The sequence below is a fragment of the Etheostoma cragini genome, chromosome 16 (assembly GCF_013103735.1).
Source record: "Etheostoma cragini isolate CJK2018 chromosome 16, CSU_Ecrag_1.0, whole genome shotgun sequence".
In the NCBI taxonomy this organism is placed as follows: Eukaryota; Metazoa; Chordata; class Actinopteri; order Perciformes; family Percidae; genus Etheostoma; species Etheostoma cragini.
This window is the reverse complement of record NC_048422.1, coordinates 17,027,963-17,045,490: the sequence shown is the minus strand read 5'-3', so window position 1 is coordinate 17,045,490 and position 17,528 is coordinate 17,027,963. Positions and strand designations below refer to the sequence as shown.

General features: G+C 45.6%; 1 protein-coding gene across 1 annotated transcript; it reads left to right on the top strand.

Annotated features, from left to right (window-relative positions):
- Positions 1-72: 72 nt before the first annotated feature.
- Positions 73-17,182, top strand: smad7 (SMAD family member 7). The gene is made up of 4 exons (XM_034896907.1): positions 73-1,571; positions 2,465-2,518; positions 5,803-5,874; positions 16,528-17,182. Exons 1-4 carry the CDS (start codon positions 1,106-1,108, stop codon positions 17,064-17,066), a joined length of 1,131 nt encoding a protein of 376 aa, XP_034752798.1. The 5' UTR covers positions 73-1,105; the 3' UTR covers positions 17,067-17,182.
- Positions 17,183-17,528: the final 346 nt, after the last annotated feature.

Sequence of the window (17,528 nt, the reverse complement as noted above, 5' to 3'; positions counted from 1 at the left end):
GTGTGTGTGTGTGTGTGTGCGCGCTTTGGGCTCCGCTTGATCTGTTGTTTGCGCAGCACAATCACATTTCTTTTAAGCGACAGGGTGTCTAGACACACACGTGACCGGGCGCGTCAATGCGCACTGGAGACTGAGCAAGGGCACCCAAACCGTTCGCCTCACTTACAGACAGAGAGCCTTCTGACCCCCTCGAGATCACTCGTCTCGCTTTCTTCCACACTCAGACACGGAAACTTTGTGTGAGATACGAGGTTTGGATTATTAATCCTTCGATTCAACTACTAAAATAGGTTACGAGGCTCGGTGCGTGGACGTAACCCGAAGGTCTCTCTCTCTCTTTCTCTCGGGCTTTCAAACGCAACTCAACTCGGGTTAGAGAATCAGTCCTGGATTTGCTCCCTGACTCTTTGGACGAGGCTCATTCTTGCCAGCAGATCCCATCCTCTGCAGACGAGTGGCATATTTAGACGGTAACGGATAAAAAAAAAAAAGCCTGCGCGAGCATGCCGGAGAGCCCTACACTCTGCAGTCGGATCAAGGATTTTGTGGATTAATGCTCTTGAAGACGCGACGGAGAGCTCCGGTTTTCATGGGATAATTGTGATAGCGTTTAGGCCCCAGTTTGTCTAATTTCCACTACAGCTAATGCGCATATATATAAATATGTGCTGTTCGTTGTTTTACTGGTGAAAATCGGCACAGAGTGTGTTTAAAGGGGTCAGTCGACAGCGCTTATCGGTTGCACATCACCAAGTGAATACTTGGAACACAGTCAGGCTACGTGCTGCTGTGTTGTAGCAAAGGTGTATAAACTGCTAGATTCATTTTATAGGCTAGTCTTAAACGCCTGGAAGTGATGGTTGTTTATCCCCGGAGGGAAAGCTGACTGTGCCGGGAACCTCGACTGCTTTTCGGTGATCAAGTCTGCAGGAGAAGGCAACAGAGACTGGCGTATGCTACAGATTTCCTCTGCACATCCAGCTCGCAGTTTTTCCACCGTATTTTCTCAGGCTGCTTGTCATTGCCTGGACTCGGATCCCGGAATCTTCATGATTTGCGGACACCATGCTCGTTTTTTAGCCGGGGAACCCTCTTTTCGTCCCGCATGTTTAGGACCAAACGATCGGGGCTCGTCCGGCGACTCTGGAGGAGTCGTGCGCCCGTGGAGGGCGACGGGGAGGCGGATAGAGGGACGCATGGCTCCGGGGGCTGCTGCATGGGCAAAACGACAAAGGTGGCCAAGTCCAACGCAGGGACGGAGGCTGAATTGAAGGCGTTGACCCACTCGATACTGAAAAAGATAAAAGAGAAACAATTAGAGGTGCTTTTGCAGGCGGTGGAGTCCAAGGGGGGTGCCCGAAGCCCGTGCTTGCTCCTGCCCAGCAAAGTGGACGCCAAAGTGGGTCAACAGTCTTACTCTCTCCCCATGCTGCTCTACAAAGTGTTCAGGTGGCCGGACCTCAGGCATTCCTCGGAGCTGAAGAGGCTGTCTTGCTGTGAATCCTACGGGAAAATCAATCCAGAGCTCGTTTGCTGCAACCCGCACCACATGAGCAGACTTTGTGAACTCGGTGAGCTTGATTCTTTTATAAGAACTTCATCCTCAAAACTAAAGTTATGAAATTGCGTTTAAGTCTCTGGTGGTCGGACCACATTTTACATCAAGTACAAATTCAGAACTACCCGACTCTTAAAGGGATAATTAGCCTAATTCAAATGACATCACCTCTCTTGGCACAGTAGTCTTCAGTTTCCATAAAGCCAAACTTGACCAATGTTGAAAGCGTGCCAAGTGGTCCTCTTCATCTTTTCGGCAGTGTGGTGTTATTCAATTTGAATTTGGCATTTTACATTGAAACCATTCAATTACTATTAAGATGAGTTATCGCTTTATTGTGTTTTTTAAAATGCTAAATATTATCTTGATTTCTTAATTAGGCTGCATCCCGAATTTAACGTATTTTTTGGCCACTTACGAGCTGTTTTTCCACCTTGAATTCGGATATGGTGAACTTCATCAAAGCCCCGCTTTTCAAACAAACAGTCCATCTGGTATTTCAACATTTCACAATTGGCATTTCCAAAGTGCAAAGCGACTCATCTAGGGCTTTACAGTCTTTCCACGATGAAGTTTCCAGGGTGTGTGTGTGTGTGTGTGTGTGTGTGCGCGCGTGTGTATCTGTGTGTGTGTGCGTGCGCTCGCGCTTGCTTGGCGTCCAGGGCCAAAAGAGGCCCGTATCTCAGTTTGTCCTAGACGCTGATAGTGGCCCTCCTGGCGCCAGGCGGCCCCCTGTTTATCTGCCTGCCAATGAAAGGCAATAGCCGCCGGCCTCCCTGTCTGCCTCTCCAGGCTGAGCTGACAGACACAAAACCTTTCCCAGAAGAATGACAACTCTTATCATAAAGTTTAGATCTCTCCCTTGTTTGTTTCTCATGCTCTGCTTCTTTTTTTCACTCCATGCAGAGTCTCCTCCTCCTCCATATTCACGCTATCCCATGGACTATCTTAAACCACCAGGTGAGCTTGACTGACACATACATAAAAGCATAAATTTATTTCCTGCAAAAACTGCTTTCATGAATGTTTACGTGTTGTCTGACATTACATATGCATATGGTCACACACGTCCCCTGGTGTGTGTGTGTGTGTGTTTGTGGTAACAGCTCCTCCATGTTATGTTGTTGTGACTTATGATAGCAGTAGAGTGGCACGACTGGCTGGCTGGGCAGTTCTAGCATGGCTGGCGGCCAGGACAGAGCAACACAAAGTTGAGATACCAGCTAAAGACTGGCATGTCACCGAGGGCAGTGTGTGTGTGTGTGTGTGTGTCTGATGGGGGGGAGGGGAAGTTGTATGGGTGTTTGTTTGTGTGTCCATCTATTTATTTTGAATTGCGGCACAGACAGCGGTGTCTTTGGTGCCAGCTTTCCTTCATCATCTTAATTAATCAGATTACGGTTCACGAATTGTGTGTGTGGGTCTGTGTCGTTGCCCCGCATCTCTTTTTTGATTTGTATTGTTTTAGGGATCGGGCGTGCATATGTGTATGTGGAATTTCTTCCACTCATTGCCCAACTGTCCTGTTCCCCCCAACAAGCTTCGAGCTTGCTTGACTGTTACTCTCCCTCCACCTGTGCCAGACTCTACATGCTGCTGTGGTTGTCATCCTATTCCCCGCTGCCGGAAAGTGGCACCGGGTTATGTCATCGTCTATTAAGTCAGTATTGGAGTGTGTTAGATTTCAGGCTATAACCAGAGTAGTGCAAGACCGGGGAAGAAAGGGAACAAGAGTTACAGAGATGGTGACACGGATATCATTTTTTTGTTTTTTTATCCCCTTGCTTATTTGCTCATTTACCTCCGTCTTGCCATCTGTCAGTGCAGGAAAAGCTTAGAGTTGAACAATGACCAGCCAGCCAGTTAGTCAAGAGAAGGAGAAAGTGGCTTTCAGTGAGTGGAAACAATAGGAAGTCATTGCAGCTGCAGCTGTGGTTCATCAAAGCCCCCCTTCTTTCTGTCCTTACCAGGCTTTCGTGATATTGATTTGACTGAAAAGCATGTCTAGAACCTTAAAACACAAGCAGAATGGATCTTACATGATCATTAGTGAAATCCCCTTCATGGTCAACCTCCTCCTGATGTGGCGTCTTCTCCGGGTAGAGCTAGCGTTCAGTTGGGAACATTCCAGTGAAGAAAGGAAACAAGAAAGTAAATAGGAAATGCAAGCTGGGGGCCGACAAAGGAAATTATTATGAAACCTATGTTGCCACCCTGATTTCCCTCCTAAGAAAAAAAAACTTCAAGAACTTGAATTGGTTTGAGTGTGTGGGAATAAAATGTTGCCAACAAGAACAGAACAAGGCAAGGAAAATATCATCAGGTTGCCCAAATGTCTCAAGACGTTCGTGCTTAAAAACTAGTTTTAATTAGATATATAAAATATATATTGGCAAAGGAGGGTGTAAGGCAACATATATTAATTGGACAATGGAGCAGACTGGAGAGTACAGACACACACAGAGGACAGATGATCTTATCATGCCGAAAGATGGGGGTTTTCCCCCCAGTGGCCTCGGGGAGCTGTCAGTCATCAACTGCTTCTCATTACTGGAGGCTATTACAAGTTTCTATACCCCTCTCTGTATTTGCTTTGTAATAGGCGGTATTAAATCATCATGACATTCTGAAAATCTGGATGGATAACTTTCAGAAGTTATTTTGTTAGTTATGAAGTTTATGATGATGATTTTATGATTCCAGTGAGCAGGGAGTGTGGGATTATATGTGTCAGGGTGCCTGTCCGCTCCAGCAATGGCGGTCAGTATGAAAGCAGCTGAGGTGTAAAAAAGCTACCTTGTTCCAGCTCTGGGGAATATAAATCCCACACTGTTTAGCGTGTTCTCTCTGATGCCCCCTCAACCCTATGGTCAGCTGTGAACTGTTGCCCGGGAGAACAGGGCAAAGGCTGCTGGCAGCCAATGAAAGTGAGGCAGGCTTGGGTTATGCCTGTGCATCTCGTTACCGTGACCACAAGCAGCACGGGCCACGTCCGGACGGGGCAGGGTGGGGGGAGCAGGGCTCTAGTCGCTGTTTGCTTTATTACTTCTTTGCTACTGCAACTCTGCTCGGTCAGACAGGATGAGCCAATGAGGCGATGTGTTAGCAGGAGAGTGGAATTATTAAACAGAAATGCTATCTTCCTTGCATACTGACCCCCTTCTTACTGAATTTATGTTTGTACTTTAATGCAAAAGCAACATGCATGGCATGTTGTGAGTGGAGGCGATCACTACCACAGTCTGTGGTTCAATGGATGGATAGAAGGTGGAGCGAGAGGAATGGATCTTTAGTGAATACCAAGCTGCCAGCTGCAGCACAGCTAGCCGGCTCCCAGCGGTGGACTGCTGCGCTAAACACAGCGTTTTTTTGTTAAAGCCCCATTGATTTAATTTGATTTATTAATTATTTAATTGTATCAAGACACACATGAAAAGACATCAAATTCAATCACGGATAAAAACACAGTAAAGTCCAGGACTTATTTCCATTGTGGTCCTCATTCATTGGTCATGTTGAAACTAGCCGGCATTACAAGTCTTAGTGGCAGTTAAGCATTCAAATGCAAAGAGAGGGAGACAGATAATGAGTAGCTTTTCTTCTCTTGTCTGCCTGCTAGTGCGGTGTGCGCACATTAGAGTGGACCGCTTTCAAGGTCTTTCATATATCTGTCTGCCAAGGCGGTAACAAATACATTTATAACTTGATGTGGAAATATTTCTGATACACCTTCGATTTTAGCATTAAGGCTCGTATCGCTCTGTCTTTAGAGAGAAAAGCAGGAGAAGGAATAATATTAAGAGATCCAACCTGGTTGGATTAAAAGAGGAGACACAGAACACATTTGATTATTGAGCTGAGATCAGAAGTCTCCAGCCCGAGTCATTAGCAGAAAAAATACAACTCCTTCCAGATCAACAGCTCGTCTATGAAAAGATGCAGGGCTAACGTTCCTCCTGAAGCAGTGGATTATGGGTGGATTATCAGGGGGGGTGTAAGAGACTCTCCTCTGTAAGTCTTCTCTGTGTGTCTGAGAGTGTGAGCTTCATCGTCAGCATCTTCATACGGCATTGATTTCACCGGAATGATTGACGGTCTCACAGCTGCTGCTTTGCTTTCTCCCCTACACACACACAAACACACACACACACACACACACACACACACACACACACATACACACACACACATACACACACACAGTGCTAATTCAAAGTATCTCTTTCTCTCTTTCTCTCCATTAGATTCTCCAGACTCTGGACCTTCATCCAGTGAGACTGGGGGAACGACATACTCGGCCCCTGTGGGGCTTTCAGGTAAATTTTTCTACAAATAGATTTCCCACCTTTTTCTGCTTTCCTTCCTTTTTGAAAGTCATAATATTTCCTCTTCTGTTTTTTTTTTTTTTACCTTTTTCTTGTGCATTTCTCTCAAAACACACACTTATCTCTCCTCCATACTTTATGATGAGGAGGCCTTTGAACAACACTCCTCTTTTCTCCTCTTCCTCTTAATGTTTTGTTGTAATGGAAGACAAACACGGCAAACTGTTGTTTGGAGAAGAATATGCTCTGTGCATGCGGTATTGTGGGAAAAATAGCAGCAAGAAGAGGCTTCAACTGACTTGAGAGTGTTTGTTTGGGGTTTGTTTGTGCGTACAGGGGATGTCTTTGTGGACAGTAAACACTCCTCTGGGCTCTGTGTGTGGATAAGAATGAGACACAGGAGTCTTTATTTCTTCCATCTCTCATGCAGGACGTGTTTTGGGCTTCCTCAGCTTTTCTCCCATAATCCCCTTCGGCAGCGTTGCTTTCCTTACCAAGCCCCTGTCCGCAGGCTACAGAGTAAGATGGTGTTCACGAGAGAAAGAGAGAGAGAGAGAGAGAGAGAGAGTTTGCTCTCCGCTGCCTAAGATTGCTCTGTGCTGTTCTCTGCTTTCCTTTGCCTCAGATGGTTCTCATTACTGGGCCTTTAAAGCCTGTTTTATGTCAGTTGGTGTTCACTGCCCATTTCCCCCCCCCCTCCTTTATTTGGTGGTAGGGGGGTTGGCTCAGGCCCACACAAACAGTGTTCAGCCTTTCCGCTGATTTTGTCCAGTGGCCATTGGCAGTATTGCGACCCAGTAAGGATTTCCCCCATGTGTCAGATGGGGGAAGAGATCCAAGCAGTGCTTACAAGAACATAGGAACTAAAATGTTGTCTCTTCTCTTCTTCCTCTCTTCTCATCCGTACCTTCAGATGGACACTAAAGTCCTCCCTTTGTGCATTAACTAAAGACACATTTAAGACCAAGTTCAAACTGTGAAACCCTAGAACTGGAGTCTTAATAGGTGCCCCCATGCTCCCTCCCTTATTGCTTCCCTCCCTCAGCAAGGCGTACCCTCCTCCTCCTCTTCCTCCTCCCCTGTTTTCCTTACGAAGATGAAATGGCAGCGGCAGCCAGTGCTCCAGTGAATGGGCCTCCTCAGTAAAAGCAGTAGAGGTAGAAAGGCCAGGGCGGGATGGCCAAAGCTCTCTGCCCTCATGATTTCTTTGGTGAGCCAAGAAAAAAAAGGCTGCTCCATTCCTCCTGTCCCCACCCCCCTCCCCTCAGACTCACCCTCCCTCCCTGCTTCCCTCCTTTGCTCCCTCTCTCTGGGGCCCTGACAAAAGAAACATGGCTCTCCCAGAGGCCCGCCGCTGACCTTCTAATTCACTCACTCTGCCATTTTTATGTTCTTCTTCAGACATATTTACAGAGAAGAGGAAGGAAGAGAGAGGGGTGGCTTTCAGGGAAGGAGGGTGGCAAAGTCTTGAAGTCACAAGAGTTGTGCTTTTTAATTTTTAGCATTTTAGTAAAATGATGGTGGATTGGTGAACCAGCTGTAGCCCTTCTATGGAGTTATACTTTAGCAAGTACCCAAAAGACCAAAAGAGCTCCTCATTCATCCACAAAACACAGTTCAGACAAAGCTGATGATATGAGGTAAGAGATAACATCATTATCTCCCATCTTTCCTTTTTTATTCTCTGTGTTTATCCATGTTGAAATGAAGCCAAGACCATCCAGACTGGAAGGAGTTAAGTGAGCTGCGACAGCGACAAGCGCAAATTCAAACTAGGCTGCCTGCCAGGCTACCAGCTCCAAAGCTCCTCTTGCTGGCTCACGTCATAGGCTTGGAACAGAGCAGAGAGGAGGGAAGAGGAGTAGGGGGGGTAGGGGGTGGGGGGTGTTGATGGCTGGAAGCCTGGAGCTGGGAGTCAGGGTGCTGATCTTGGTTTGAGCTGGCGTGAGGACTTAGCTCAGAGGTTAAGATTCACTCAGGAACTGAAAAGAGAGAGAGAGAGAGATCAAGAGACAGATTTGGATATGGGAGATCAGGTCAGGGTTAAGAGGGAGCTGGATTGTTGGTTATGAATCTGTGGAGTGTTAAGTAATATTTAAACTTGTTAGAGACTAGATTGTTTATGAGCAGCTTTGGTGGCACACAGGAAGCCAGACGTCCATGTTGTCAAGTTCAAAGAGGTTTAGAACAAGATGTACAATAAAAGAACTCCGGTAGCTTGACTAAATGGAGGTTTTGTGTGACAAAGTGCTAATGTGGTCGGAAGAGGGCTGGGTATCAATTAAAAAACTATTCTATTCTAGTGCTGCTACGATGCTTGAATTCTGGTACAAATACATAAATAATACTTGGAAAAATTTAGACAGGTTTTCATTTAACAAAAAAAAAATCCAAATGTTCTTGTGTAAATGTTTAATCACAAGCAGCCGTGCAATAACTTTGCCTAAATAGAATCATCTAAAATTGGCAAGATTTTGACCTGAGTCTGTAACAATCTGATTATAGAGTACATAAAGGGCATTATGAATCTGACCAAATATTCAGAGCTAGCTGTTTTTGCTGGCCGTGAGTAGTAGTATTGTAGATCAATTCCCAGTGTGTACAAGCATTTACTCTTCTTTAAAGAGCTCATGCCTAGCTCTTATAGGATGTGTAGCATCAGTGTGTGTGTGTGTATGTCTGTTGGCGTGCTTTCTGGTGCCATCGGGGACTGACCCGAAGTGCCTGTGTGTAAGAGGATCGAGTAAGGCTGCGGTGACATGTACGCACACATGCGCATTTTCACACATACACACAGACGGGCAGATAGAATGACCTGGTGCGAGCCCTGGCGCACTGCCGACTGTCACACAGGCGCTTCCTCCCACTGCAGGTTAAATTTAGGCTCCGTTGTATTCTTATACCACCAGCCAGTCATCTCGCTCGACAGACCCTCGGCCAACCCTTCAGTCAGTCAATTAGTCATCCAGTGAATCGGCTGGAGGTATAACCTTCATCGGGGGCTCTGACAGAGATTAAATTTAGTCTTGCACCTTGGCTCATTAAATCAAACTAGTTCTGCTGTCATATGGAAGGCCCCGAAGAAACGGCCCATTTTTTAAGTGAAAACGCAGTGGGAGAAAAGACCTGAATTTGTTTTTCATGAGCTATTTACAGGACGTTATACCTAAGACACAATCCTAGAATTTGATAGGAGGCTAACTTCCAGCAATCAACAGCTCAAGTCAGAAACAGAGCGCCCTCAGTCTCCCTCCTTGCTCTCGGCATTCCTGCCTTGTTTGGGTTAGCGGGCAAAGGAAAGGGCTGCGCAGGATATGACCTCATGTCTTTGAGGAAAAGGCGAGCGGACAGGGAGGCAGCCGAGGCCTCTTCTTGACGGAAAACAAACACTGGAGTGCACCAACCAGAAAGAAGGAGGGAGTAAAACAAAAAAGAAAGAAAGAAATTCATAATTTGTTTTTACAAAGGTAGTAATATAAATGTAGCCTACTACAGCCTGGTAGACTAGCTACAGCAACTACAACAAGAGAAAGTGAACATTTACTGTTTCTGCTTAGAGTGAATCTTGATTTTCCTTATGCTTGAACAGTAAAAGGAAGGAATGGAGTAGGGACAGAAGATGGCGGCTTTGGGTGGAGGGAGAGATGGCCGGCAGCTCTGCTCTGTTCTCTGTAATTTGGAGGCTGTGTGTTCAGCCAGCGACTTGAGCAGAGCAGAGCCGGGCCGCTCCGTGCCGGGGCCAGGATCTCTCATTACTCCCCACTTCCTCTCCTTGCGCAGCAGCCAAGCCGCCTCTTGGCAAGGGACTTAATTTTGGTTTTGGCTGTCCTCTGATCCCCACCCTGTGTCATTATGCTGCACAAATCGAAAAAACAGCACGCGGAGACAGTGGAGGATGGAGAGACCGGGGGAAGAGAAGAGAGGAAAGTGTGCTCAGCTTGTTTGGGTTTGTGCTGAAGATTTTCTCAGATTGAGATGCTTCATGCTACTTCTTGTTCTCAGTGTGGCACCAAGACACCATTTACCGTTGGAAACATTAGCCTACCTTAGCATCAGCCAGTGGATTGAACGGTGGGCTATGCAGATTTGGCTCGGAGCCAGAGCTGGAGGGAAGCCCAGAACAAGATGAAAACTGTTTTGGTTTGCAGTCACTCTGTGGAAGTGGATTTTGATATTACCTCAATGCATGTTCATATGAAAGAGAGACTGAGTGTGAAGGAGAAAGAGGAAGGGAGGGAGAGAAACCCCTTTGGTAGGATAAAGACGGAAATGGAAATAAGTGGAAACGCATTCCTATAAATGTGTGTGTGTATATGTGTGTGTGTGTGTGTGTGAGTTAGATTTCTAGTGTGACACACAGTGTTGCTGTCTCCACCCTCCCGCCTGCTCATTCATGTAGTCAGTTTGTCTTTTGTTGTACTGAGACTGGAGGGGTGTCTTTATCTTCGTGACAGACTCAGCCCTGTCAGTAGCCACATCTCTATCACAGACCACAGTGCTGGCGCGCACACACACACACACACACACACACACACACACACACACACACACACACATTAGCAGACATACAGACTTGTATAATTATTAATAACAGCAACAACACAACAAAAGCTCAGACTGCACACACAACTGGCTCTGCTGGTTGTCTGCCTCTCTGTTTGCGGTGTTTGTATTATTTAGTTCCCACAGTGTTTCAGCACTACAACAATGTGGGTCATTGTTTGGCTTGTCTTTCAATCTGTCCGTAGCAAGTGATCCTCTGACTTGTGTGTTCGCAAAAGTGAGCTGATGACATCTTACAGCCCGCCTGGCACCTTGTATCCAGCTGGCCTTGTGTTTATTTGTCCTGTCACCCTGGGAAAGCTGGGCTGCAGGGGATCATATCTTCAGTGAACCTTTAGTGAAAAAAGCATCATGCTGTATGATAATGTTGATCCAAATGGAAGCTGCTGCCCAACTAATTATGAAACGTTCCAGTATTTTAACTCAAACCTAGATAAACACTGTGCCCGAGCAGCATCCAAATATGTGCATCATGTAATTATAGCAGAAATATCCACTCAGAGAAAATTATACTGTAGGCTTTAGGAAAACATGCGCCATTTCTCCTCCTTATCTTCTCCCGGTTGTGGCCGGATGGTTCATGTTAGAAATGGCGTGTCTGCAACTCATTCTCTCGAGCTGTGTTTCTGCGAGAAGTCAGATCTGTTGATAGTGAAACATTGCCACTCCCCTGTGTGGTTTTCCTGCCATCAGGGCTCATGTAGGTTTCCTGAAGTAGGGGGGAAAGGACTTCTTACGTAATCTGCCACCCTAAAGAGGCACTTCCTCTGTCAGCTACTACCGTCTATCTGTCTGTCTATTAATCTACCGGCTGGGGCTGAATAATGTGCCATTTTATCTTCAGAGTTGATGCAAAGGTGGCAAATTAGGTCCACCTATTACCCTTTTTAGATCATTTTGGAGTTAGAAAGATGTGAGTTTGAGAGACCTGTTTCTCATCTCTGGCGTGAATTTCTATCCACACTTTTGGTGATTAAGTTGTATTGTAGGTAATGTAAGTGTCAGTTTTTGATGAGTACAGTACTCTTTTTAGAACAACTCAATAGACAGCCCGATTTAGTATGCTTTTAGTGAAATTTTGGTTACATGTTGTATGCACAAAAAGTTACCAATCCCAGTCACAAAATAATAGACTGAGTCATTTACCCTTTAACAGTAACAAAAAATAAAAACACACTGAAAATTTGATGAACTTACAAAGCTGTGGTGTTGTACTGATGCAAGGCAAGGACGCTGACCTTTTGCTTTCTGAAGCGGTGGTCTGTCATTGAATAAGGACTTTATCTTGTATTAACAAATATGTTGGTGTACAAGGAGAGAGTGAAATGCACAGGCTTTTATTACAGGCCGAAACACACACACACACACAGTGCTGAACATATATACGGCGTGGCAGAGAGAACAAAAGGAATGCCTCCAGCGTGACCCTTGACCTTATGGAATAGACTTTCCCCAGCTCGAGAGAGGGTGTTGACTTAGAAAATAAGGCAACATGAAGAGCCTTCCTTCCCCCTAGAGCTGTTCCCTTCATGTCTTCCCCATTCCTCGCTGACGACAGGTTCATTACATGTCTGAGGCGAGCGACACACACACACACGCACACAGGGTTCTTAGGAATCAATACAAGACTCATTCTCAGGAGCCTCCTCACTATTTACCCATGTTGATAGTGTTGAGTGAAGGTTGAAAATTGTGTGTGTGCATGAGGGCATGTGACTGTGTTGACTTCTAAGTATAGTAGCAACCTGGTGTGCGTGTGTGTATGTGCTTCTCTGTGTGTGCTTGTGTGTGGAGTCAGACAGAGGTAATGATTAACCTTTCCAGACTGGCCCTGAGAGAAGCACCCAGTCTGTCGTTGCCCCTCCCCCCCTCAGCCATCCCTCCTCCCTTCCACCAAGTCCAATTGTCTCGGCTAGCGTGCTGTCCACTTTTTAGGACCTTGAACCATCAAAATCCACAGGGAGCAGTGTGTGTCTATGTGCCCATTGCGCCCTCCCTGTGCTGTGGTTTAAATATTTTGGGTTGATTAATCACAGATATTTACAGTGCCCCCATCCCCCTACCTCACAGACCGTAAGCTGATCATCCATTAAATACCTTTTACAACATGGGAGCAATATGCTGTTTTTCTTTGCTCAATGTTGCTAATGGCTAACATCCACACAAGCTCTCACTAGCTGCTTATTGAAACTTCTTACATTGCAAAAAATCACTTTGAACCACGCCTAGTATGATTTTTATTATCCATGTAGCATGATGTAAATCAATCTGTATCTTTCAGCAATAGTCTATCAACATTTTTAGCTCTCATCTTGCGTCATAGTGGACCGGTAGGGAAAGTCTTTTTTTTGCATTGGGTTTATGTGTGGATCCCAAGGGACAAACCAGACTGGGACAGACTAGCAGCAGACATCTGACTGGGGCAGAGCAGAAAGGGCCGGGGTGACAGATGGCCTCAGGCTGCCAGCTAGCCCGCTTATCTCCAGAGGGGAGAAGCCTGAGACACACAGGCTGAAGGGAGGCAGAGCAAACGAGCAGGTGGGGAGGACAGACAGATAGACGGACTAATGCTTCGATAGGCAGACGTCCAGAAAGCAGTCAGACATGCAGACAAATGTACAGACAGCTCTGTAAGTGTTCTGAAGCTGACAGAAACTCTGTGGCCGGATTGGATCAGTGGGTAGAGAAGGCACACACACACATACTGAGAGGTTGATTCCTCAACGCAGAGGTCCAGGTTCCGAATCCAACCTGTGATGATTTCCTGCATGTCTTCCCACTCTCTTTCCCCTTTCTCACCTAGCTGTCCTATCAAATGAAGGCGGAAAAGACCAAAACTAATCCTTTAAAAAAAGAAAGAAAGAAACACAGCGCTCCAAGGACAGACGGACTTGGTGCAGACACTCTGACGACACTGTCTGACACACACACGCACACACACACATACAGTATGTTTGTGTATATGTGTACGTATGTGTGTATATATATGTATATATATGTTTGTGTGTGTGTGTGTGTGTATATATATATATATATATATATATATATATATATATATATATATATATATATATATATATATATATATATGTATATATATGTATATATGTGTGTGTGTTGCTGCACAAACACTAATGTGAGTAGCCCCCTATCCACACACCTTGTTCCAAGTGAAAGTCTCATTTAACAGAATTTAACATTTTAACACATACTGTGTTTGTGTGTGTTTGCGTGCAAGGTGCCTGCCGGTCACACTCCTCATGTTACGGTCTGAGAATATTTTGTGTGTGTGTGTGTGTTTGTGTGTGTTCAGCGGCATTACTCATAAAGTGTAAGCTCATCTGCTGTCAGGACAAGCTGTGAACATAGTCTTCACAAGGCTGCACCCCACAGATGGAGGAGTCTGCCTGTCTGGCTTTTCCTCTGCTGATATATTGAACAGAAAAAGAGTTTGGTTTTGTTTACCCTTTAAGTATAGTTTGAGCTGGACAGAATACTGTGACTAATATTTTTGAATCATTTGTCTCGCTCTCAGTTTAGCTTTCAGTCGGGCTCTTACGTAAACTGTTGCTGTGCTACCTTTATACTTCTACTCCACTATACATTTCAAAGGAAAGTACTGTTGGGCTTTTTACTCGCGGTCGGGGAAAACAGTTATATAATGCCCTCTGTGGCTCTTGGAGAGGTTTTCCAAAGTCTGAGAAAATAACCCCCTGATGATGTCATAGAGATGTCATCATGGTTATCTCAGTTTGGACTTCAAATCTAAAACAGAAAGCTTGTGTTACTGCAGGGAAGAGTTTGAAAAATGTGTTCGATCCAGTGTTTTTGGAACTTCATCCATACTAGGGACAGGATATCTCGACTGATTATTGTTTTTAACCTTTCTTTTTTTAATCTGTCTCTGGCAAGACAGGACTTGTAATGCATTAGTTCTACATTGTAGTATTGCAACTTTAATATAAGAATACTTCTTACACCACTTCTTTCCTAGCTGACCCTTTCTGTAGCCCTTCATGTTTCCTTTCAGGTTTTTTCTGTCTCTTTTCAACCCTTTGATTGTATCCTTCCCTTGCTTTTCTCTCCTCTGTGGTTGCTACCAGTCAGTTCCTGAGAGGAGAGGAGAGGCGACGAGGGAGGGGAAGCGGGGCAGTTAGTGTAGTCCTGAATAGCAGGGTGTTTTCAGGCTGCAATGACAAGCTCAGACAGGCAGCCGCTCTAATGACCTCTGACGCCAGGCCCTGTCTCTCTTAGCAATAACAAACACACACAGAGCCCCACAGGTGAGCTCCACCAGCAGGCCCTCTGTCAGCTGTTAAGAAAGTCCAATGCATCCTTCTCCTCATCAACCGTGGCTGTTCCTGTATGTACGTACTGTACGTACAGTGTAAAACAGACACGAGAGCAGAGCTTGGCTAGGATCAGAGACTCTGTCATACATCAGACCCAAGAGACACTTTCTGTCTTGTATCTCAAAGATAAATGCTTTTCCCCTCCATTTAGTCTAAGGTAGAGATAGCTGGGTACTTAGTTTCCCCCAGCACCCCATGAGGACGGATTTACGATAAACTACCCGAGGCTCGGCTGTGACTAACTTCAAAGAACACAGCCCCTCTTGTTTTATGGAAGGCATGGTTTCAGTTTTTCTTCCCTTTCCCTCCCCTCTCTCTGTTTCTCTCTCTCTTCTCCCAGTGTTGTCTTTTTCTTTCCTTTTTTTTGTCTGTGTCTAATGAAGGCTAATGACAGGCCGCGGTGAGTCTGCTCAGGCCGGCAGAGATTCTGCCGCATTAACCCTGCAGTTTGTCTCAGACGAGACCTTCCAAATTACCGGTTACATTCACAACCACCGCCAGATGAAACGAGAAGGGGGGGGGGGGGGGGGGGGAGTCTGGGAAGGACGGGGGCAACTAAAATGGCTCTGAGGGGGGTTGTGTTCATTTTTGTCCTCAAATACATTTCCCCTCTTCGAGCTTTCTTAACCCTTGAATGTGTCTTTCATAGCGGCTGGATTTGTGTGTGTGTGTGTGTGTTAGAGAAGAGGAAGCATAACAGATTTATGAGCAGTTGATATGTGATGGCCCTAAAAGCACAAGAGACGCTTAATCAGGAGAGGAAGCAAAGTTGCAAAAGTAACAGTCAAAATATGTGAAAAGCATTCCTTCTCTTCCCCACCCCGCCCCCTCTTTCTTTCCTCTTGCGCTCTCTCTGTCTCCCTCTATTTCCCTTGCGCCTGACTGGCTCCCACTTTTTTAGCTGGGAGTCGCTGGGAGCCAGATTTCTGTGGAATAGAGATATGAAGGGGGAGAGGGACGGCACAGGAGGCACACTAAAGGGAGACGGGAGAGGGAGGGGGCTTGGAAACTGGAGCATGGCCAATGCTACACTTCTTTTACGCTCAGGGGAAACTTTAGACTGGAGGGGCCTAGCTTGTCAACGATTCAGACACCAGAGTTTGAGGGTTAACGGCCTGCCTTACTCGTCAGCTAAACGCCCTGTGCTTCACCGTAGACAGGGAATGGTTCAGGTGTTTATGTGTGAGTTGCTTGTGCTTAGTTACTGCGGCCTTGTATATTTGAGCATGAAATCAAAGATTTAGTCTATCATTTCCTCCAGCAGGGCGAAGCATGTTGCTGTAGAGAGATGATCAGGACTGACGGTTGACGTCACTACATTGTTGGCCACGCCGCAACAAAAATACAGCGAGCCAGACAGAAGATAAGCATTTAATGCTTAGACAAATATTGTACTGCGTGTGGACACTTGTCTGCCAGCATCTCTGAGTTATCTTGTCTGAAGTCCAGAAATTCCAACATGGTTTTCCTGTGTGGTAGAAATTACGTAGGACAGTTTAGTTTCTCTAATTACCAGAACAGGGATAAGGAAGACGTTTAAAGAAATGGCGATGTTCGGTGTAGCCTATGATTTTTATTTGAAAGCCTCATCTTTATTTCCTTCTCCTCCTCTCATTTTCTTTACTTCTTGATCTTTGTATTTTACTGTCTAATGTTTCAGTATCATCATGTATTTCCTTTGCAGCTTCCCACAGGTCTAACCACCTCCTCCTCTCTCTGTTTCCTTCAGATTCCCTAGCGTTGCAGGAGTCTGGCGATCGGGCCCATTGGTGCGTGGTGGCATACTGGGAGGAAAAGACACGTGTCGGGCGCCTCTACTCAGTCCAGGAGCCCTCTCTGGACATCTTCTATGATCTACCTCAGGGGAACGGCTTCTGTCTGGGCCAGCTCTGCTCCGACAACAAGTCCCAGCTGGTGCAGATGGTGCGGGCCAAGATCGGCTATGGCATCCAGCTGACACGTGAACCAGACGGGGTGTGGGTCTACAACCGCAGCTGCTACCCCATCTTCATTAAGTCGGCCACACTGGACAACCCGGACTCGCGCACGCTGCTGGTGCACAAGGTGTTCCCCGGTTTTTCCATCAAAGCTTTTGACTATGACAAAGCCGGTAGCCTTCAGAGGCCGAACGACCACGAGTTCACGCAGCAGCCTCGCACGGGCTTCACGGTGCAGATAAGCTTTGTGAAAGGCTGGGGACAGTGCTACACTAGACAGTTCATCAGTAGCTGCCCATGTTGGTTGGAAGTAATCTTCAACACCCGATAGCAGCAGCTTTCCTCTTCTTCACCCTCTTCGCCTCTTCTGCCCCACCTCACAAACAGACTACACCCACTTTTCCTTTTTTTGTTCCAGAGGTTCAAACTGAGAAAAGGACGTTTTGAGAGAAGAAGAAAGTATAAAATTCTGACGGACCTTGTTTAATAAATGACTAAGATTTAATTAAATTAAATAAGAAGCGAAAAATGTATTTTATGTTATATATAAATATATTATTAATTGTAAATATGAAGACGTTTTATATGCATCATTATTTATGTATTGTGCAATGTGTTGATGAGAAAAAGAAAATAAGATGCACTTTGCTTAATATAAATGCGAAACAAAGAAATGCCAAAATAAAAATAAAAAATACAAATAACCTTTCTTTCCCAGTCTGTTATATCTTGGGGTTTGTGGCGGTTTCATTCAGGTAATTTTATGTTTTTCTTTGGGTTTTGTGCATAATCC

Bases quoted from the DNA above. Each gene is read 5' to 3' on its own strand.
- smad7 (XM_034896907.1), top strand. From the start codon at position 1,106: ATGTTTAGGACCAAACGATCGGGGCTCGTCCGGCGACTCTGGAGGAGT. The intron at 1,572-2,464 runs GTGAGCTTGATT...CACTCCATGCAG, and splicing joins GAGCAGACTTTGTGAACTCG to AGTCTCCTCCTCCTCCATAT. The intron at 5,875-16,527 runs GTAAATTTTTCT...TGTTTCCTTCAG, and splicing joins GGCCCCTGTGGGGCTTTCAG to ATTCCCTAGCGTTGCAGGAG.